Genomic DNA, 22,786 nt, shown 5'->3' with positions numbered 1-22,786 from the left:
TTTATTACAACAATCTATGAGGTTTATTACTTTTTAAACTGCTTTAACATTATACATTTATCAAGGAAAAACAAAAAGCGCACTGTCTGCCCATTCCAACATCTCCCAAGTCGAAAGCAAACTTCCAGCCGGAACAAAGAAACAATACACAGGTCGCATGGTCGCATGGCGTCTGCTTGTCCCCTGGCGTCCGTCTACATGAGTCCCCTGAAGAAAGCATCTGCAGAGAACCCTGGAGGAACTACAGGAAGGAGGCATGAGTCAGGCCAACTGTGGGAACATATGTGCATGACAGGGCAGCACGCGGACTTCACACTGCTCCTGCCACAACGCACCAATACGCAGCACCCTGTTGTACAGTCGTCTCCCTTCGACATGTTCTGCAGACCTGGTGGCTCTTCAGCACTTTAGATACAGGCCAAATATTTCCAACCTCGTTTCATTCCATGTAATAACTGCCTAATTACCTCATCATGTAATTAAGTAATGAAAACTGCTTGGTGACTAAAAAAATGAATAGCAGGCCCAAAGTCATAACTATATGGAAACAGACTGTTGTGGTGTTCTCCCTGCTTGCTGATTATATGTATTACTTGTTGTTAACAGCTGGTCGTTGTCCGTGTGAAAATGTTAGTATTGCTTTTTTCCTTTCATGCATTGTTGTTGACATCCCGAGGGTCGATTGGTGAATGGCAGGTCTTTCCCATTAAGGTGTCTGACTGATTAGGGGCTTTGTAGGGGAAACACAATCATCCTTAAGAGATATTCCAGTTTAAAAAAAAAAAGATGTAAAACGTGAATGTTTTGCTGGTTCTTTCTTAAACCTAACTGTGTCTTTCAAGCACACGCTTCATCAAGCTGCTGTAATTCCATTTGTTTCGCCTAAATAACATTATTGTATTTTAATTCAGTGATTGCATTTTTGTTCGATAGGGTAGAACCTGCTCACTGGCTCTGCTGATATATACACTCGCCCCCATTCGCCTGCCCAGGATTTCTGTGTGTTTCTGTGCATGTTACTGGAGAACCAGCCTGACCCCCCACCTAGCCTCCATCACGATTCAATGATGAAATTTCAACTGGGCAGCAGACGATCTCGGGAAGATTACACGCTCTGAAGTGATGGGGTTGCATCAGGCGGCTGCACAACAGCTTATTCGTTGTCTGGATGGCAGCATACTACAATCTCTCAAAGCTACAGACCCCGAGTCCCCTGCAATGTTCCATTATGGAGCTATTAATGAGACTAGAGCCACCATGACCGTTCTGAAAGGGAATGCTAATATAAGCTATGAAAAAATATATAACACTGTCCCTCTGTGCTACATTGTCTTGGAATGCCACCTCCCCTTTCTGCTGCTTGTCAGGAGTTAAAATAATACTGACACTAGCAATACAATCCTAACAGTCTAGACAACCCCATGAAGTCAGAGATTCAGAAAGCCTCACCTTCTTTCTAATGAGCACAGAACACTCAACATGCTCCTGGTTTCAAACTCAAAACAGATCTAATAAACCCTACCATTTGTGCTGCTCGCAAAATATGGGCGGCCGATGCTGAAGCTCAAAAGATTCCCAATCTCCTGTAAATTGTCACTGAGCACAGAAAAATAAAAAGCAAAAGGGAAAGGGAGAGAAAGCAGACAGTCGTTACTGCTCTGAAACTGTGTTTCTTGTTTTTTACTTCTCAATGAAGAAGCTGGCATTGCAGAACTCTTTATCGAGGCTCAGCCCATGAAAGGCAGGTGAGACTTGAATGAATGGGCTTAGGTAAATTCTTACATACAGTATGCACAGAAAGGTAGTGTTTCCAATGTGATTAATGAAAAGAAAAAAAAAACTAAGTAGAGATACTGCAGTATCTGGTACTATAGCAGGGCCACGTGCATTGGGCATTACCTGACATGATGCTTATGCAGACAATTGTACTATATTTGGAGTTGCTATTTTTGCTATATAAACATACATCGTCCCGATTAGGAAAGTGTGTAAGGAATGTAAAAGTGCTGTGATGTAACATAAGTCTACCATGGACAAAGTATTTCTAAAAGCAGCATATTAACCTCGGTCTCCCAAGTCTGTAAGTGCTGTGTCTTGGTTCCTATCACACCCCAAGTCAGTAAAACCCCAGACTGTACCTGTAAAGAGATGGAAAGTGATGCTGTAGCCCATCCCCGAACATGTGGGAGGGGTCAGGGGGCACCCCTGGGACTCGGTGGCACCCACTTGCCTGAGGCGGGGGCCTTGGTTGCCCCAAGGGCAGCAGACCGTATGGGTAGAACATGGAAGGTGCCATCGGGGAAAAGCCGAAGGGACTGATTTGCTGTAGAGGAAGAGATGGATGAGGAAGGGAAGACTCCTGTGGGCATTGGGGCTATCAATAAATTTGTGTTTGAAATAAAGAAATACAACTTTTGCATTGTTAAAAGTTATTAAGCTATGTGCACTGAACCTTGTTGATTTTATCTGCTTGCACACACTTTAATTTATACCGAGAACCAGACCTGCCACAAACTGTACACGTCTTCCTTCATTACTTGGCAGAGTTCACTGCCAGGATCTTGTTTTTTTGTTGGATCTTGTTTTTATTTTTCTGCTTGGGCAGTGAATTCATGAATAAGATCCCTGCTGTGTTTTGAAACTATTGTTCTCATTCCTTTTCCAAAAAACAAAAACGAACTAAAAAGTAAACAGCTGCGCAAAGCAATCTTCCCTCTTAATGACAGTGTAGTGGCATCTTGTTTCGGCGGGGGAGGGGCTGAAAGACATCAGGGAGCTGGGGGGAGACGGGGCAAAGGGGGAAGCTATTATTTTCAATTCCACAATTTCCATATTCCCCAAAAAACACAAATCAACTAAATACTTAAAGACATATGCTGACTCGAACATAAACATTTGAAGACAGATGACAATGTGTTGGGGACTGGTGCTGGTGGGTGAGTTCTTCTGGGTGACAATGGACTCGGATGACAACATCAGTCCAGATGTGAAATCAGCTGAAATGAGTGGGAGAGCTCTTTTACAACAGCAGACACTGCATGCATATTTAAAGAAGATCTATAAAATATTAGCTGCTGAACTCAGGGAATTTTCTATCTTTTTTTGGCAGCTGTATTTGATTTATCACTTAATTTAAGAAGTCTGCTGAATACAGCTGGAACTATTTTTTTTTGTATCCAAGGGGAAATGAATGCTATCAGACGTACAGGTGACTCTTGTTTGTTTTACTGTACTGTGGAAATGTCCTGGGGTGTCTCTCCCAACACTCCATTCATTTAGCCTACTTTCTGAGATCAAACTTTTTCTCTCATTTATTCTGTCAAAAAGCGCCGACAAGACATCTATCATATTTTGAAACCAGAAAAAAAATATTGATTTTCATTAGGGTTTTTAAAAAAATTGTTTCTGTTATTTACAATTCAATCATATCACCAAGATTTATGTTTACTGCCTCAGTCTTGCTTAAACAACACCCCGGACACAACAAATTCTTCAGATAAAATATGCCTTAAATGAACATCATATTCTTAGATGTGAATTTGACTTCTGTATTTAATTTCCATCCATCCATTTTCTAACTGCCTCTTCCAATCCATGGTTGCTGGGGAGCTGGAGCCTATGCCAGCAATCAAGTCTATTGTGGGTACACACAGACGCAAACACAGACACACTCATACCAGGGCCTTACTGTACCTACCAGTATGTTTTTGGACTGTGGGAGAAAACTGTGGCACCTGGAAGAAACCCATGTGACATGGGGAGAACATACAAACTCCACATAGATAGTACCCCAGGTCCAGAGCTAAATCCAGAGCCCCAGTATTGTGAGGCCCCAGTGCTAAGCACTGTACCACCATGCTGCCCTGTATTTTATTTAGGAACAAGTAATAGGTTTATTCCATGCTGAAAAGACAAGAAAGAAAACACCACGTTTCAGCTGTGGAGCCTTCTTCGGGTGTCCACAGCCGAAACGTTGTGTTTCCTTTCTTCTCTTTTCAGCAGGAATAAACCTTTACTTGTTCCTTCGCAGCCGATGCATGCTGACGCAGCTGCCCACCTGAACTACTGTACTTCATTTATACTTCTTAAATTCAGCTACAGTATATGTAATATATATATACTGTACAGTATATGTAATATATATATACTGTACAGTATATGTAATATATATACTGTACAGTATATGTACAGTATATTTCATCAATTTCCCTACGGGATTAATAAAAAATTATCTATCTATGTAAGATGTTTTCATAAAGGATTATACAGTAAGGACATAAATCATAAAAAGCAGCATATTGAAGCACAATAAGGTAACAAACAACATGGTAGTAACCATGTGAAAGCATGGGCAAAGCACAGTAAATAAATAATATGAGCTTTGTAAAACCATGGAAAAACAGAAGACGATGCAATCTTACTACAATAAATGGTCAAGTTCTGATTTTCTGCAGAATTGTGTATAAAACAAGTGTTGTTTTTTCTCTCATTTTATTTCTGCCTGGATCTGGGCTGTCAGCCTGGAGTGTGCTGAATTGAAATGGAATCAGTTCGAAATGGTTTTCCTTTATGAGTTCCAGAGACCTCAGTTTTAAAGAAAGCTGGACTTTTAATTCCATGTGGATCTAAGCTTTTTCCATTTCACCTTAAGTGTTATTTAATAAGCAAATAGCTCCTTAATCTCTGGGACCTCATGTTGAATTTGTGAAAGTAAATAATAATATAGCTGCTGTATACAAATATTTGAACCATTTGTGATAGAGTGCATATGGTATCCCTAAAGTTTTCCATAACAACCATGATCCTGCTCTGTAAGGAGTTTAAGAACATTTTGCATGAGACCTTTGGGAAAGGTTAAGGTTCATGGGGAAGATTATTTTTGATAGCCCACATAAGAGTTCCTATTTATGCTCCATAGTAACCATGACTGTGTACCCATTATAGAACTCTAAAATAATGTTTCAAATGAACAGAAAGAAAGGTCAGAAATACGATCTCATACAGTTGCCAAATTATGTCAGTTTTACACACTATTCCTTATTGATTACTCACAAGACTACAATATTCTGTTACAGATACTGAATTTCACAACACAGTCAAACATACAGTATATGAAGCACATATATTCAAAACAAATGTTTGAAATTTGACTGGCTCTGCTGAATGATTATAAGTGAGAACCTGACCAAGTCTGCATATGCCAATCCATAAAACCAATCCAATATGGCAACAAAACCATGTGACTTATCAAGCTAATTTTCTGTCATATAAATTCTTGCCAAATTTCATGACTTTCCCTTCCAGGGGTCTGGATATTTTTTTTTATATTCTGGTAAAAAATATATATAATCCAAACAATAACCATAGGGTTCCAGCAGCTTCAATGGCCCCCTAATAATAATAAACTGTAAGATCCAAGAAATAGGGAACACCATTACTGTTTACAGCCCTAAAGCCTATAAACTGGCTGCGTGTTGGAGAAACTCGGATTGCTTTCCATTTCTGCTCGCTGTGTTCTGGCAGATCACTAAACTAAACTGCTGGAGTGTGCAGTTGGTGACTCCTGTCTAATCTTTAGCACAAGAGTGGGGGTCCAGCTCTTACATTCTCTACATTTCTTATCCCTGTGGGGGTGAGAATGGAGTTATTGACCCTGACCTTTCACGGGATCAAAGCAGAGCCAAAATCCTGATAAAACATCTTGGAGTAGGGGTGCAGTCACCCAGCAGAAAAGATCACATGGTGTGGGCTCATTAAGGAGCTGAGACCCATGCAGGGCACCAACTCTTTGACTGGGACAGAGAGTTGACTGGAACAGTACTGCAGAGCATTCACCTTACCTGCGCTGCACAGTTGGTTTACACTGTAAAGCCCCCATGACTCCATTCCACTGTCTCTTTATTCTTTATGAATGATGATACAGAAAACACACCCGCATGTAAGAGCGAATCAGATGCCCCCAGTGATGGCCTGGCAGATCATGAAATGGCCCTTTTCGAATATTACAGAGGAAGGGAAAATAGCAGGAATTTAGAATTGGGGGCATTTCACACTGACAGCGGCCTGGATATGTCTGTTCAAATGAGAAGCAGGCAGAACGTTCAGCTCACTGAAAGTGAACGTGCAGTGACTGCGTGTATAAATGTGAGGAAATTTGGCGACTTTTCTTAGCTAGGCCACTTGGACTTACACAGAAAGATCTTGTTGCAAGGCACTGGGTCCAGAAAAGAAAATAAGCAGAAAATCAAGTACATTGTACCTTCTTTGCCATTTTTCTTAAAATAGTTTCTTTCCTACCTTCTTTTATGTTTAGTATTTTATGTGTACTCTTTGATTCAATTTACACAGGGGAGGGTAGATGTCTGAGTGAACCTGACCTGCAATATGCATGCCATAATTTACTGTATCTGCTGTGCTTCTAATAGAGTAGACATATTGTTCTTACTCCAAGCCCTTTCTCCTAAGGGATGTTGGAGACCTTATCTACAGTAGCTCTGGTAGAGTCACAAAGCCTAGTGAGAACTACTACAGCTTTCCTGCATGAGACAAACCAACAAGAAAGGAGTCTGACATTTCAAGAAATTAGAAAGCTAGCTATTGCGGCATTGCTGGAGTCCTGAATGAGGAAAATGATTTTGTAGGGGGAAAGCTAAAAAATTTACACCACGTCCTGTCCAGTGGCCTATCTATACTTTAAAGCAGTTCAGGTAGGGGGCTGCATCAGCATGCGTAGGCTTCAAAGGAACGAGTAATGGGTTTATTCCATGCTGAAAAGAGAAGAGAGAAAACACAACGTTTCGGCTGTGAAGTCTTCTTCAGGTCAAGGTCAAGGTGAAGGCACCTGATGAAGGCTTCACAGCCAAAACGTTGTGTTTTCTCTCTTCTCTTTTCAGCATAGAATAAACTTATTCCTTGTATCTATACTTTGTACTTCTGTGCACGATTGATGGTTTCTTAAAGAAAGCAGTGCTGGGGATACAGATGGCTGTTTGATTCCAGTTAACAGCTTGGGCATGACCGCATTCTCATCTCTGTGTGTCCTTTTACACACACCGCTACTATATAGGTATATTTTAACAAATATACATGTTTTTCCTTGAGGAACATCTAGGGGAAAGGCAAAAGGTGACCCGAGCACAAAAAACACATTGCACTGAAGCAAGGGAGTAGACTATGATGTAACAAGTATGGCAAGGGTTTAATCGAAAAATCTAAATCAAAATGTACAAAAGAAAAAATTCAATCATTTATTTTGTATTTCCAGATTTTCAGGCTGGAGGGCATTTATTAGAAAGGAGCCCATTTGTGAGCGTGCCTTGTGATTATTATCTAATTTGTATGCTACTGGATTCAGTCCTTTGCATCACAAGTACACAAGCTCTAGTAGCAGCATGTGCAGATCACTCTGTGTGGCAATACACGTTTTTGACAAGCTAATGGGAAAAAAACAGAATGTGGAAATACTGTAATGTCTGTTCACTGTAACGGGAAAATACGGCACAGCAGTGCATCAAAGCAGGACAACCACCGTGAGATTTACACTACAGCGCTCTGTCATCTCTCCTCCACAGAAAGAGTTGATGCTTTATTCTTTAAGTGGTGACTTTTCAGATTGCAGGCTGCACAATTTTCCATCCTTACAATATGCTCCATGCCAGGAGTCTGCTGCTACTAGCTCCTTACTTGCTACACTTACAAAATTCTGGGATGGAGCAGATTGGAATGGCTGCAAGCTGAGTATCCCTGGTTTAGAAGCTATTCTTTTCACCTAACTTGAAGGACTTGTAATCTTAGGTCCAGCTTTTTTAGCATTTATTTTGGCACAGTAACTGTTTATAACTGTTTTACTGAAACGGATAGGTGTCCAGTCCAGGGCTCCCCCTTGAGCTCTATAATTCCATTTACTTCCAACACATTACCTGGGCTCAGGGCTGCACAGACCTGCACCAGGGATAAGCAGCTTTGGATATACTCAGAAATCTCATCCTTGCCTCGCAGTCATTGCCTCCCCTTTCTCAGCCATTAATGCACAACTTCCCAACTCCTGCTTGTTCTTCTGTGTACTTGATTGAGACTTTGTTTCCCAGTAGTTTCTTCCTTTAACCAATGGAAACCAGCCATCAAGCAATGGGTTTTATACTTACAGTCAGCAGCTGTGAGGGAGCTTGACGTTAATCTGTCATTTAGCTTAGATCCTCCTACACTAAATTATTGTGCAGTCTCAAACCTACAACAGACAATAATGCAGTTACTCACCGGTCTGGTCTGAAATCTGGTTGGGTTGACAGCCTGAAGGTGGCTCATGTGGTTCACTGGCAGCTGCTGGAAAAAGTTCTGCAAAAATAAATATACACATAAATAATAATTTCACTAATATCCATGCATAGATAAACACAGAGAAATCTTCTAACATCGTACAAGAGATACATCGACAAGTCGCAGGAAAGAAAATCAATGCTCTTAACAAGTGAAGCCAAGAAAACGTCAATAAAATATTTGGGGCTGTTTTCAAGCCCCAGCAGATGTCTTGTTTGGAAATCCAATATGATGCCATGTCCTAAAAGAAGAGAGCTGCACGTTTATTGGGAGTACAGCCCGTCAGGCACACTGCTCCGTGGTTAAAGAGACACAGCACATTTCATTCACAACACTTACTGAAGCAAACAAACACAACAAGAGTGTCCCCGCTGTCTGCAAGCTTCATTCCAATGAAGAAGTGTTCTTACATCCAGAGGCAAAAGGATTAACATGCAAATGTTCATTTTCATAAAAGCACCAATGTGAAGCAAGGTACAGGTATTGGCAAACACAGCAATGAGTCAGAGTGAACTGCTGCACACTTAATTGCATTTTCATTAAGTAAAGCAGGGCTTCTCAAGAGCAAAAAAAGCTTAATAATTGGTTATCTGCATTTGTGTGGCACTATCACATCTTGAAGGTGTCACAATATATCAGAAAAAATATTCCTCGCTTGTGTAAACAAGCAAAACAAATTGGATGCAAAACTATTATCGTACCATAAACACATACTGACCAGTGTCTATTTATGTATTCTAATCTCAAGATTTTTTGGTGTTCCTCAACAAGAAGAGGCTGTTCAACACAACACCCTGTTCCAAAAGAGCAGTGTTGCTCCAACGTGGCAACGCGGATTTTGCAACAAGCTGAAATTCACTCAGACCTGGATTTGCTGGACATCTTCCAAAATGACGTTCTCTGCTGCTTGTCACAAATTGTCATTTATAATTTAGAACATAATTTTCAAGGCAGCGGTCGGTTAACTTTTCAGACCCGAGGGCTGAACTACTTGCGCCCCTTCGTGAAATCATTCTGCGATTTTATTGTAAAATTGAATCCACGGTCTCTGACTAGATACCGATGACCTCAGCAAGACTGTGTCTCCAGGACACAGTGTATCATGGTGTTTTTCACAACATGACACTTTTTTATACAATACATAAATTAATCTAGCATTCCAGTAATTTAAGATTAGGTTTTCTAATAATTCTGTGATATCCATGTTTTGTGGTCGCAACCCCCTCTCCTGCAGAGCTACAGAGTCTTCTGGCATTATTTCAACCCAGCTGAATTACTTGTTAATTACTTACTGTATCAATGCCAACCTTGGACCTAATTAACCAGCATGATGTTTATCCCCTGACATGAGACACCTACACCACCTGCTGCAGTGGATCTCTGCAAGACCTCATGGTCTGAGGCAGCAGATAAAGGACACAGAAAGTGTGCTCCACAAAATGAGGCTCGTTCCCTTTCCTTTCTGTGAGGAAAGATGGAATTTAGTTAGTAAGATATAGATGCCACCTCCGTCATGTTAATGTACTGACATAACCCAGGGTAAAAGAACCTTTGGGAGGGTGAGGTCAGTGGGTTTTGATTATCTCCAAGCATACTCTTCCTATCTGTGAGCACTGCAAAATTATTCAGTGCATCTATCTCAGCTGTGCAACAGAAAAAAACAGTGTAAATAAACATCTCACCTCTCAAATCCCAGCTACTTAACGCCCTGTCAAGAATTCATTTGCAGGAGAAAAACTGAATTTCACTTTCAACATTTTAGCCTTCATCTGTTCTCATGTGTCTGTGTGCAGAATTAGTTGCAGTAACTGAGAAGGCAGTCACTCAGTCTGGGTTCAACTTCGCTAATGGCATCTAAATGTAGGACTGATCTATCGATTCTTAATAAGCCTTATGTCCGTGTTATTCCTTTCCTGCTTTTTGCTATTTCCCTGTTTGTTATTTTTTTTTTGCTTCGTGAAGCCTGCGTCATTTCTCAGAACCTTCGGCTGCTTTGAAGCGCTGTGGCAGACCAGCTGAGAGCAGCGGTTTGTTGCTTAGTTACACTCCGGAGTGCCAGCCTCTTGACTTCACATTTTACTTTACCCACATTGTTTGCTAATTTTCATCTTTAAAATACCTAAGTGGAAAATATGTCATGTTGGTGTGTCTTTGGACATGACAGCCAACTCAGAGGGCGGCTGTAAAAAAGAAGAGGAAAATACTTTGAAAGCTTTAAAAATCGTGTCACGGAAACTGACCCTTAAATTTAGTAACAGTAATAATACAGGTTTATATAGGAGCTTTTTCGAGAAACTTAAAGCAGTGGCTGATGTTAAGCCTTGGTTTGACCAGACCATGTTTGCCTATATTTACTTAATTCTTTGGTCCTAAAGCTTCTCAGTGTCGTTGCCTTTCAGTCGAAGGACTACAGAGGATATATGTTCACAGCATATTCAATAATATATAAAGGGACTGCCAGAAAGGTACTTCTGGTACTGTTTTCCATCTTTTAATAAAACAGATCAAATGTAGATTCATTCTGGTTGTTCTCTCCAATCTGCGGCCTTGTGATGAAGTAACGGTTTTTCTGATAGGTGCTAATGAAAAAGCTAATTGCTTCAGAACCGAGGACCCGCGTCGCTTGGCAACAGCACACAGCCGGGCTTAATGGATGGCCATTTATGTAAATTGGGGAGTTGATCACGAAAGAGAAGTTCTGTTAGGGGTGTCGGTCTACTCCCCCCCCTTGCCTAAGAGTGGAAATCAATCATTTAGCTCAACCAAACATTTCAAGGCTAATATTCCTTTTTATCACCTCCCTCAGCTGGTGTGAATCTCTCTTAGTTAAATAATCTAAAGGTTTCTATAGAGAATTGAAACATTTCTGTAGAAACCTATTTGTCTTCTATTTTTTCACATTTTTTGCCAAACAGAGAGATCCTGGAAATAGGATATAACTAAATTGTTCTGTGCAGGATAATCTAATTGCTTTGAACTGATTAGAGAGGACGACATTAATCAAGACTCATGACTAAAAAGCTTGATTGAGAATGGCCTTCCTTTTTTGCAGAGGCAAAGTTTTCACAAACTTTGCCCTGTCCGATTGGACGAACAGTGCAGTATCCCCCAATGACAGTCTCCCTTCTTTCAGGGACTTTAGGCCATGCTAATAGGTGACATTATGCTTTGGAAACTCAGAGAAGTGCACTACATAAACCTGTGGGCCCTGATTTACAGAAATCTTATAGCATGATAGAAATACTTATAGGAAATAGAGTCAGAGATCAATAAACTACTAAAAGCCAAATGAGTCTGAGAGGGCTTTCTCTTGTTCTCATCCATTTTTTCTCTTTTCATCACCCTCTACATGAAAGACCTTGAAAAGCACTACAGGCCTTGTATTAACAAGAAACACTCAAAGGCTTTGCACCTTTTACATCTAGAGAATCTGAAAGCTATGGGAAACAGATGGCAATCAACCTGGGAGTCTGTCCTGACAGGAAATAAGCACAGTGCATTCTGCTTTCCCCTCTTTCTAAGGGTTATACATCCATTATCAAATGTTTAAAATAGAGTTTCAGATTAAATGAAAAACACAACTTGTTCTTTGCTACCTTATAAGGAAACTGCCCAAGGCAGTTCTTCTCTCCGAGAGCACTCAACAACTTCTTGCAGCTGTTCCTGCTCATTTGTTAATTTTTAATAATTTGGTAAAAGAATGAGGATGTGTCCATGGCTCATCTTGACAAGCAACAGAGCAGGAATGGAGCGCGAGAGAGAAATGGAAAAACCAAGGCAGGGAGAGACAGAGAGGTATACAGAAACTAAAACGTAACTTTCCCTGTCACACACTCTAACAGATGCTTCTCTCTTCAGGTTAAAGTCTTACAAGGGCTCTCCTGTGCTGCTGTGTAAGGTTAGAGAGGATTTGCACCACTCTGGTGTGCCAGCGCTTTAGACATTGGGAATCACACTTATATATTTGCATGCCAAGATAAAAGGACTGATTGCAGCACCTGAATTCTGCAGAGTAGAAGCAAGAGCAAGATAGGAGAAATCTAAGTGATATAATCTGGCTTTAAAGTGTGGCAGGGGAATATCTCGGCTTTAGGCTTAAGACACACTAGAGCAAAGATTTTCAGTGACTTCTTAAGTAAATTCAGGCTTAGGTATCTCCACAGTAACAGAAGATGTCACTTCTGCATCACCGTTGATGCAAAACGGGATCTAATCAGACTAACAAAAGCTCATAGCTGCCAACTTTTTAATAATTACAGAGGCCTGAGACATTTGGCATGGGACATTAATGTGTCATTAAACAGAATATTCAAGAGTGATATACTTTGAAATATACAGTAAACCAATTAACTCTATGCATTGGTCTGCAGTATTTTAATGCTGGTGATTTCTTGGTTGAATGGGGGGTTAAAGAGTGCAAGCCCTATTAAAATACAATGAAAAGATGTTGTCTTATGTTAAGAGTTAAAAGGCAGAGACATTTTTGCTGTGGGATCCTGAGCAACAAAGCAGCACAGCCTGCCACAGTGTAACTACAAAAAGAACAATAAAGCCCTCAGCTGAATGGTAAATCATGCAAAATGAAGGCAAGACAGAGCAACTGCTTGGTTAAAGCCTGGTAAATACATCTCAGAACTCAAGAAACTGACTTCAAAAATGATCTGCTACAAACTTTCAATACTTGATGGGAACGTTACCTGGTACTGGCTGAAGCCTGGGGGGTTTCGGACAGGGGCAGGATGCACTGCGGCTGGCAGGCTGGTGCCAAAGGGGGGCTGACCACTTGGGACGAAGCTCTGTCCACTGTATTTCAGCGTGTTCCGGGTCTGTGTGGGGCACGGACCTGGGTGGGCTTTGACAGCACCTGTCCTGCTCTCCTGAAGAGGTGCAGCCACATCTGCAGAAACAGCGACTCTGAGAAAAAGCCCCAGTGTTACTCCACAGAACAGCCCCCCTCTACTTTGTCCGCAGCTACGTCACAAATCCTTGACTTGCCTTGACAGATACTTCAATAGCTTATTCCACTAACCTACATCTCTTTGTGCAAAGCCATTATGATGAATAGTTACCATTGGAGCTGGTGGGATCTGCGGTCTTTTGCCATGGTCTCTTTGCACTCTCTAGGAATTCATATTCCAGTGCTTTCTCCTTGAGGGTTGCTGGTTTCCTTGCACCATCGCCCAATGTGCCAGACATGTCTGGGTGGGCGTGCCTGTCACCTGTATTCTGCACATGATGATTTTCCCCTTGGAATAAGTGAATTAAATAAAACAAGCACTTTAATTATTCTTGAAGATGCATTGCCACACTGCAGCAGAATCAAGCTCACTTCAGGTCAACACCTTGAGAAAAGGCTGCTTTTGTTCTAGAAATGGGAACCAAAGATCCATAAAGATTAAAGGTTATTAAACTCAGCGTGTGAACGGTCTTAAACCGGGAGATAAGACTTTCCTCCTCATTGAAAAGCCTACTCTAACACCCACAGCCTCATTTCCTCGAAGTGCTTTAGCTCTCCCGGATCAATGGCTTCTACTGACCAACTGGATATTGTCCTTTGCTGTCAGTGCCTGGATTTAAAGAGAATGAACTGCAATAAACAGTTATTGTGAATTGATTGTCTGCTCAGTCCCACAGCATTATACACAGCATCCTTTTCTAGAAAAGCCATATTGATTCAGTTTTGTGAAAAACCCAAAATTTCTTTTTTTCTAGGGTTTAGCAACTTAATGCCTTTGCTTTAAGTGAACTCTAATCTCTTTGGTTCTTAAGCGAATCGCTCATTGATCCTGAAATGGCTGTTCTCTGATCCACTCCCAATAGGGAAGAAAGGACTGACTTTCAAGCCAGCTGAGCCAAAAATTACTATGCACTGTGGCCTCCAGTTAGATGAGTCAGCTATGTTAAATTTATATCTGTATGCATTTAACTTAGAGCAATATATTTAATTTGTAACCTCAGCAAAATTATTTTTGCTTTTCTCAATGCAATGGTGGTATTGCAAACATTGACACAAGGGGTGCTGTGTGCTTAAACTTGAAGTTTAAAAACATACAAATAATTCAATGTAAATATGTACAGTACATGCATTGCAAATTGCTGTCACAACAAAATCCTAAAAATATCCTTCGACAAACAAAACCTTTCCTGAGAATGGCATGAAAAATTAATCAAATCACAGGGAAGCTTGTTCTTCACAACAATCTGTCATTTCTATATATATATATCTATTCACGTATGAAACACGCTTAAACATTTTACAATATCCTTTGAAAAGATAAAGTTTTCTCCAGCCTACTGTCTCACTCTTTTGAAACTTGTGAACAGCACTGATGTACATGACCAGACTGGCCAATCTGTGTACGTGGAGAGTCATTCCAGTTAAGATCTCTGTAAGCTTCAAGGTGCCCTGTAAAAGTGCTACAAGCTCCCTGCTCCACATCTCACAGAGCACGAACCCTCATGCTGACGCACCCGACACACGAAAGCCAACACTCTGCTATCCTCACCCACAGTGGCCCACTGTTGAATACAACACATCAAAGGCAACAACCGTCTCAAGGTCACCTTGTCTTCAGAATTGCTACCCCGGCAGTTACCCCCACCCTGTCCCACTTCCACCCACCCACCGCACACAGCTCCTTTCCTCATAGGCTGCAATGCTTTTTTTACACGCTAGAAGCCTCTGACTAACTACTTGTGGGGAGGAAAAACTTTCATTTATCTTTCAAGCCAAAGGCATGCTTAGCACAAAGCCAGGAGACTCATTAGTTAAATCACCCGCTCGGCATCCCATATTGAAAACACATGGCAGCTGCAGTCTGGCATCCGGAAGCACCTTTTAATTACCCGGGTATGGGGTGTCATTAATATTAATAATTAATACAATCACAGGGATCTGCTGCTTGGGCTGTTAATGAGACATACAGTACCCATTGTACAGGCTGTGTGAGACAAGGCAGGGATGCTTGTGTGAAGATTCTTTGCTGTTCTGCGGTACCAGGGCAGGTAAATTGTGAGCAAATGACAGACAAATAGACAAAGTGGAAGAGATCCTGTTAGTACACAATATACAGTATAAAGGTGTTTGAAGAAAGCATACTGTACATTTATGTGTTTGTAGAATTGTAGTGTAGAAATGAAAAGCTAGACACTGTCATTTATGTCGTGATTTTAAATGACACCACCCAATAACGGAACACCCCCCTGCTGAGCCTGTTCCTCAGGTGTGATCCTTCTGTGCCACGTAGCTCCAGAGGAACAGCAATAGTTTACCTGTCCTGGCAGGGAGACGTCTGCATGGCAGGTCGGTGGCCACGTGCAGTTTGGCAAACACTGGCAATGGAGCCAGCCTGCCCCTGCCCTGCGCCGAGCCTTGAAGAGGAGCCCCGGAGGAGACGGGGCCCCTGGGCGGGGCTCCTCTGCCGACCCCCTCGCCGCCCCTTTGCTCTCTGCGGTCGGCTGAGCTGAAGCCGCCGTTTTCCTCGACAGCCGTCGCGAGTTTGGCCCACCCCGTCACCTCCACCTGCCCCGGCCATGCCAGGCCGGATTCTGAGGACTTCCCGGGAAACTGGGAGAGGCCCTGGGAGGCCTTGCTGTCGGGAGCTGGGGCCTCCGTGCTGCTGCAGGAGCTCCCGAGCCCAGCAGGCAGAGCTCCTTGCGGCAGCTGCTCTGGTCTCCCGGCCTCTTTGCCCTGGAGGACTGCCCGGAGGAACACCTCTATGCTCTTCCTCTTCCTCTCCACAGAGCCCACTCCCTCGGCGGCGGGCTCGGGGTGCGTCCAGCGTGCTCGCTGTGCGTCCCGGCTGCCCGCTGGGGGTGCCGGCTCTGCCGTCGCGCTCGGAAGCTCCCGCGGCGCCGGCGGGACCAAGTCAGCGGGCTCCGGGGCCCTGCGTTCCAGAGGGATGGAGCAGCCATTAGAAGAGGGGATAAAAAAACCGGCACAGCTGTAAATATTGGTCATCAGACAAAAAAAAGGCAGAAGAAAACATAACAGTTTATCTGTCTGTACAAAATAAATGATCAAATTAAGTTTTCATCCCAGTGGCAGAAAATATCCCTTAGAATGAGTTTGAAACAACTTCTTGTTAGTTACACATTGTGTTTGAGCTGTGGAGCTCTCCAGCTGATGCGCTGGCACAGTCACGTGGGCACAGTTACCTGAGAGGTGGCATTCCCTGAGCAGCCAGGGGACAGATGGCACTGTTTGTGTGGGAGATTAGGGGCCTGAGCTTCAGCAGGCGAGACAAGAAACAACAGAAAAGCACCCGCAAGCAGGCTCGATGACAACACACGCGCACACCTGAACGACAGGCTCGGAGCGAGCTGGCCAGTTTTTTTTTCCCTGCAGATCTGTGATACACTGTAATAATGGAATTTGAAGAAGACAATTCTGAAAAAGAGATAGTTTTTCAAAAAACGTACGAGTTGCCCTTTCTACAGAAAATTTCAAGCAGTATGAAAAGGATTTAGAAACGATTTAAACTCCAGCTGTTGTTATCAATAATTACTGTACATAAAGCAAAACAACGGCTGTAATAAGTGATTCAGTTTGGTGTTAGTTCACCAGACTTTTTTTTACAGTTTATCTTGAATGCTGGAAGTCCTGTGTTGTGTCCATTCCTTGTAGGCATCTGCAATGCCTGATGTGAGTCCGGCGTCCACTCTCAGGTGTACATTTCAGAACAACTGACTTTCTAATTACTATAGTTATGATACAGTAGCTCATATTTTCCAGTGACTGTGAATTAGTATCTATGAGCTTTCCAAGTTAATGTCTTTCCACAGATCTCTTATGATCTGTAGCGTTTCTCTTCAGTCCCTTGATTCTGAATGATGTGCTCCTTTCTCAGCACAGGAACATGCGAGTGCAGCCTTGGCACCACTGAGGAAAGGAAGAAACGGAGCTCTAGCAACTTTGTAAGAAGGGGGAAAGGTAAGAAAAATGGTCACGTTGTGCTCCAACGTTTGACTGGTGCCGGTGCTTCGCCGTTTGTGCTTCTACTGTACTGCAGGCGAACCCTTAGCTTGAACTTTTTTTTTTTCCTTAGCTTGAACTGAGCTCGCCGCTGGAAGGAGGGGCTTTTTTCCCGTTTCAGGCACGACGGCTCATGAATGAATTTGCAATCAATTATTAAAAAATAAAATAAAAGTTGTACACAGGGTTTAAAGGATGACCCTTACTCAATCACAAGGTTTGAGCCTTGACCGCCTTATTTTTTTATTCTCAAATTAAAACCTCACGTGCGGCATAAAAGCTTGGCCCTCTCTCCAGAAATCCAACCTTGAATCTACTGTGACCCCGCAGTAACGCGCCGAGAAGGCCGTACTTGGACACACGCTCCCGACCCTGCTGGCCGGCCGAGTTCACGGCCACAGGTGCCGGCCCGGCGCTGTTGGCGGCGCTAGACTCAGTCCGGCTGACGGGTACCTGTCTGCAGCGGTAGGCCGTGCCGATGAGCCGGCCGTCGCCACCTGAACCCTCTTCCATATTTCATAGCAGACTTTATCCAAGTCGTCTTCGGGCGCTTTGTCGTGTATCCACACAGATCGAGGGAAGGGACCCGCCGCGTAGGCCCTCTTCAGCTGGCGCTTGGTTTTAACGCGATCCACTCTCGGGAACATTTTCCTGAAAACTCGAGTGTCTTTAGTGAAGCTGGTTTGGGCTGCTGACCACCCTGAAGACCCGACCACACCAATGGAATGTTTGGGTTTAATTCTTCGATCTGTGATTTATAAATAATAACAACAATAAAGGAAACCATAGCAACAAGTGTATTAGAAGTTTGAGCGACAACAGGTTACAGTACGTGCAAGTGCGCGTGTACTACAGTATGTACAGCCGGTATATTTAAACACAACAATCTGGATGGATAGGAATGAATATAACACGGGAATTCAAAAGCGACAAAGAAAAATATCTTAGAGGGATAAAGCCCAACGAGGCAGAACGAGCGCAACATTCGCAGAGAAGGGGCAGTGAACGAACTCGAAAAGGGTATTCAAAATAATTGACTTCAGAACAATACTTTCTTTCCAGCTCCCGAAACAGACCCGGTTACAACCTTTGTGCGGCGATAAATTCGGACAGCAAGTGGAAGCTTTAGAAATGGCGAGGAGCCGTTTAAACATAGTTTTAAACAATGAATAATACGCTCACAGGCGTCACAGAGCTGCTCGCCCTGTACCTACAGCATGAGCGCAGAAAGCGCAAGCGGAGGGCGCATGAGGCTCTAGATGGCGGCAGGGAGAAACCTGTCAGCTCTCTGTCGTGGGAGGTCTGGAGCGGGCAGTGCCAGGGGAAGACAAAGTCCCGAGAGGAGACGAGAAGAAACAATTAAATGACTTGTTAATGCCACACTGGCGTTGCCCGGGCACTTTAGGCATTATTTAGCATAATTTGTGAGTATGAATTCTTGACTCTGCACGTAGACACTATTTGAATATTATGTTTAAAGACAGACACATTTCATTAACCGGATGACTTTATCGTCAGGGGTGTAAGGAAACTAATTACCTGTTACGGCGAAGAAATGCAAATGACACTGAAATTCACTGGCGTGTGTTCGGCGTCAATTGTAGAGGCTGTCTGGCCTTGAAGAGCGGAAAACTGTTTCACAGATCATTTTAAACGCACTTAACTGTTCATTTAACCAAATATATCAGTATTACAAATGAATAGCATTGCATTATTGTGATCTATACTACCACGTCTATCCAAAGTGACAACTGTAGTATTTCCGACAGGAAACTGGGGTGTGACCGGTGATGGGAGCTGTAGGGGCTGGTTCAGCACCGTAGTTAAACCGCTGCTGCGCTTTGGCACGATTCCTCTCGGCCGACTTTGGTGGAGCCAGCGGAGATACCCCGATAGTGCAGCTGGGGTGCCAGACCAGCAGCAGGAGCGAGCAGGGTCCCCAAATGCTCGGAGTCAAAGGACTTTGATTATCTATCGGGTGCAAAACAGATGAACTCTCGAGTCCTTGTTACTCCCCGGAGGCAGCGGCGAGTGCAGCTGAAGCACATTCTACTGCTCTCCGCAGAAAATCGAAAATCCTACCTCCTGCCCGTCCGGCGGTTTGGGGGCGTGATGTACGGTACATGCTAGACGTGGGCATTTTCTGAGTGCTACCGTTAAAATGTACAGTATATATGCATTGTGTAATGTATATCCGATAAAGCTTTCTCACTCCATAAGCAATACGTACGATGTCAGCTAAATACGTTTTGTGATTCAGTGGCTTACAGTGTGACCTCACTGCTTAATCATCTTTACACATTTAATTATTATTTTTTTTCATCTTTAGCTACTGGGTCCCGCTGTTTTGAATAAATGTACTGCATTTTGAGGAGCAGAGAGTATTAACCTTATAGTTCCCTTTGTTCTCCTTGTTAAATATTAATTGCTTTAAAAACTTTGTTGTACTAAAAAAAAAAACGTGAGCGTGTTTTCAAATTATTTCCACTTTGCTCTTGCTCCGAGGTCAGTGAATAATTCAGAGTATGATAAATGATTCAAGTACAAAGCAATAATGTTCACTCTAAATTGTAAACCACTGTAAACGCGTTCACATTGTAATGCGTCTGTGTATTCTGACAACACGGTCATTTGTGTTCCAATGAAAAAATAAATGCCGACTAAAATACTGCAAGTTTCATGCACTGCTTACAGTATTTAGTGTTATCAGATATCCAGGACGATACTCAGGTTTTAGATGATGGTTTCGTGTTCTTGTCAGAAACCGTCAAATATTAATAAAAGATATTGCCCTGTAATTTAATTAATACATTTCAGTTCTACACACGTAAGGCGAACACAATGGTTAGATAGTGCCAATACAGGACGTGGCCAGGTGTTTTTCATACTGTATATGGGCTTTTACCTGCGAGGAAAAGTGAAAGTATAATTGTGGATCCCTCAGAAACCGGTATACGTAATGGACTCAAACTGATACCTTCAATCGTTTTCGTGTACTGTGCACAAGAGCAGTCTGGGTTTTAACACATTCTTTTGTCTTTTTGAGTGGTGTATATACTGTATATACAGTATATATAAAAAAAACACCCGTGAAGGTTCAGAGTGAGATCAGTAACGGGCTCAGCGGCGCTGCACGCCGGCAGGTGGGGGCGTCTCGGCCCGCGGGCTCGGGCCCTGGGGACCCCCCTGTGTAACGCATTCCGTGGTCAGCCGTTCATTTAAAACGTATGATTATCAATCTCAAAAGTATCATGTGAACGAGCAGAGCGCCAGGACACGAAGCCTTATGATAGGCTAAGCACGATCACCAATAAGGCGGGTTATACTCGAAGGAGAGAGAGGGAGAACGCGAGAGGGGAGAAGCCGCACTCCGCAGTCTCCGCGCTCAACAGCAGCGTCGATAAAACGTGAAATACGGTAATCACGAACGGCCAGGAGAAGCTGGAAAAGAAACGAACCATTGTTCCGCTGAGAGACAATCCCAAGATGTGTGAGAAGAGGAAAACTTTACTGTCGATAAAAGGCATCGGTTTTCCTTCACAGTTGCGTCTGATCAGCGCTTAATTGGCAGCAGCGTTATAATTCCACACCGGAGTGAGACCGGGGATATGAACAGTAGCGATTATCCTATTCGTTCATCTAATACATCAAAATAAGAATACTGTCCATCTTCGAAGGAAGAGCAGAGCGGAAGGCGGGTTAACCCTACCTAAAACACAAAATAGAAAACCCGGATTTCCAGAAGGGAGGAGTACATATGAGCCTTGATCTCGGCTAGATAAGTCTTTCTTGTCTTTTTCTTGGTTTTTTTTTTTTTGGGGGGGGGGGGGGGATCTTTTGGCTTGAGATTTCCCAACCCCGGGATCTGCAGGAGATGGTTCATTCCAGCTGCAGGAGCGGAGCCTCAATGCACTGGGATTTTTCTCAGCGCCGATACAAAGTGAATCTTCCCTTTCAAACCATCTGATAGCGTCGCTGCCAGATTTCTGCCATGAGAGCCTCTTTGAATTCGGAGGGAAGAGGACTGGTAAGGACTGCGTGTAGATGCTCTTACAGCGGCCCGAGGAAACTGGACAGACTGGGGATTTTTGCGCTAATGAGGGTGGAAGTGCCGGTACACTACTGGAGCCGGGTTCTCTTCTTGTACATGGGATTGCTGGCTTCTTCTGCGAAGGGTAAGTTGCCCATTTCACGTTTCCGCCAGCGGGAGAAGTCAGGAGCAGTACCCTGTGCGACAAGACGGCGTTTTTGTACTGTACGCTTGTTGGTTAGCGATGGCTGTTATTTACTGTCAATCCATCGTTAAGTTCCTCGGAGATAAATAGATTTGAAACACACCGGACGCATAACGCGGTGCCTCGGACATCCTCCATTATCTGGATACAATAGCTTATGTTCAGCATCCAGCGTGAATTCTCTGGTGAAGGCATGAAACGGGTGTTAAAGGGGAGAGGGGGAGAAAACTTCCGCTGTACTGCGGTTAAAACCCCTTTTCGTTCTTATCTCTTTCCCCGTGTTTCGTGATATTGGCTCGTCGTCCTGCTCGGTCGGTGTAATAAGCATGGCACCCCGTTTACCTGTTTATAGAAGACAGGTGCTTGTGCGCTGAAGGAGCGGTCGTGCACGCTGGACTTGCTGTGTCCTTCGCATGTTGGTCTGTTCTGTCCAAGCCCGATTGTAACCCCCCCCCAACTCCACCCCCTCCGTCCTAAATGTGGTCGGGTTTGTGTAAAAACCTCCTATTCCTCCAATCTCTACAGTACACAGAAGACTGGAAGAATGGCAGAGATTCAGTACTGCGATCTTGCCAAAAATAGTTTTCTGTGTATGAGCGAGAAGAAGGCTAAGATGATGAACTTTTTGTTGTTGCTGCTGTTATGTTAATAATCTACAGTAGTAGTGGGGAAGCGGGTGTGTATAGGAGTTGTGGTGGTGGAATATGTGTATATACAGTATGTGTGAGCTGGAGAACGGAGAAATTTGTCGGCAGATTCTTAATAACGCACTCCAGTTACAGGCAGTGGCTGCTGGAGGCTGAGTTGGGTACACCATTCTGTTTGCCGAAGGAGAGATGGAAGTCCCTCCTTCAATCTCGTGTTGACACGATGGAGTTTATTTTTAAAATTAAATTCCCCAAGAGGCACGCGTCTACCCTGAGTTTTTACAGAGCTTTTTGCCTGATTTTTAATATCAATACTGTGCGCCATAACTTTCCCATGTATCTGTATAAGGAGCGCGGCTGGCGTTGAACAGTCGGGCAAACACTCTCCCGCGGAGAAAAGTCACTCTTTATGTTTACGAGCAGTGATTTACGTCACCTTACAGGCTCGTTATTAATTTATTGTATCGCATCCTTGACGCGAAGGCGCTTGGTGTGAGCGGGACCACGGCCACTCGCCGCGCAGCGCTCGTGATGCACTACGCATCTGTACACAGAGGAACAAGGTCCGTCGTTTTGGATAAAACCACCAGCCAGATACCCTGATGGTGATTAAA

At 43.3% G+C, this 22,786-nt stretch overlaps 2 protein-coding genes and 1 long non-coding RNA gene across 11 annotated transcripts in view; 2 read left to right on the top strand and 1 right to left on the bottom strand.

Moving 5' to 3' along the window:
- On the bottom strand, positions 1-19,465 carry LOC107077480 (uncharacterized protein C1orf94). Of its 9 annotated transcripts, none has more exons than XM_015348383.2 (11): positions 19,373-19,457; positions 18,830-18,906; positions 18,505-18,592; positions 17,744-18,038; positions 15,589-16,202; positions 13,386-13,562; positions 13,014-13,213; positions 8,257-8,334; positions 2,139-2,323; positions 1,523-1,596; positions 1-241 (listed from the first exon to the last, which is right to left on the bottom strand). In XM_015348383.2, the coding sequence occupies exons 4-11, from the start codon at positions 17,935-17,937 to the stop codon at positions 195-197; spliced, it is 1,569 nt and encodes a 522-aa protein (XP_015203869.2). In that variant the 5' UTR covers positions 17,938-18,038; positions 18,505-18,592; positions 18,830-18,906; positions 19,373-19,457; the 3' UTR covers positions 1-194. The 9 variants fall into 9 exon arrangements, 8 of the variants coding, with proteins under 8 accessions (XP_015203869.2, XP_015203871.2, XP_069051689.1 ...); XM_015348385.2 differs by lacking the exon at positions 19,373-19,457 and adding an exon at positions 19,021-19,141; XM_069195588.1 differs by lacking the exon at positions 19,373-19,457 and adding an exon at positions 19,024-19,141.
- On the top strand, positions 18,118-19,515 carry LOC107077481 (uncharacterized). The gene is made up of 2 exons (XR_001478498.2): positions 18,118-18,714; positions 19,060-19,515. It is a non-coding gene; the product is annotated as an uncharacterized lncRNA (long non-coding RNA).
- A 944-nt stretch (positions 19,516-20,459) lies between these two features.
- csmd2 (CUB and Sushi multiple domains 2) overlaps positions 20,460-22,786 on the top strand; it is a 265,918-nt gene continuing 263,591 nt past the window's right edge. Inside the window, exon 1 of the mRNA XM_015348750.2 lies at positions 20,460-21,465. Within this exon, the coding sequence (XP_015204236.2) occupies positions 21,282-21,465 (184 nt within the window). The 5' untranslated portion in view covers positions 20,460-21,281. The remainder of the gene's footprint in view (positions 21,466-22,786) is intronic.

The sequence above is a fragment of the Lepisosteus oculatus genome, chromosome 11 (assembly GCF_040954835.1).
Source record: "Lepisosteus oculatus isolate fLepOcu1 chromosome 11, fLepOcu1.hap2, whole genome shotgun sequence".
Classification (NCBI taxonomy): Eukaryota; Metazoa; Chordata; class Actinopteri; order Semionotiformes; family Lepisosteidae; genus Lepisosteus; species Lepisosteus oculatus.
This window is presented reverse-complemented; position numbering and strand designations above follow the sequence as displayed.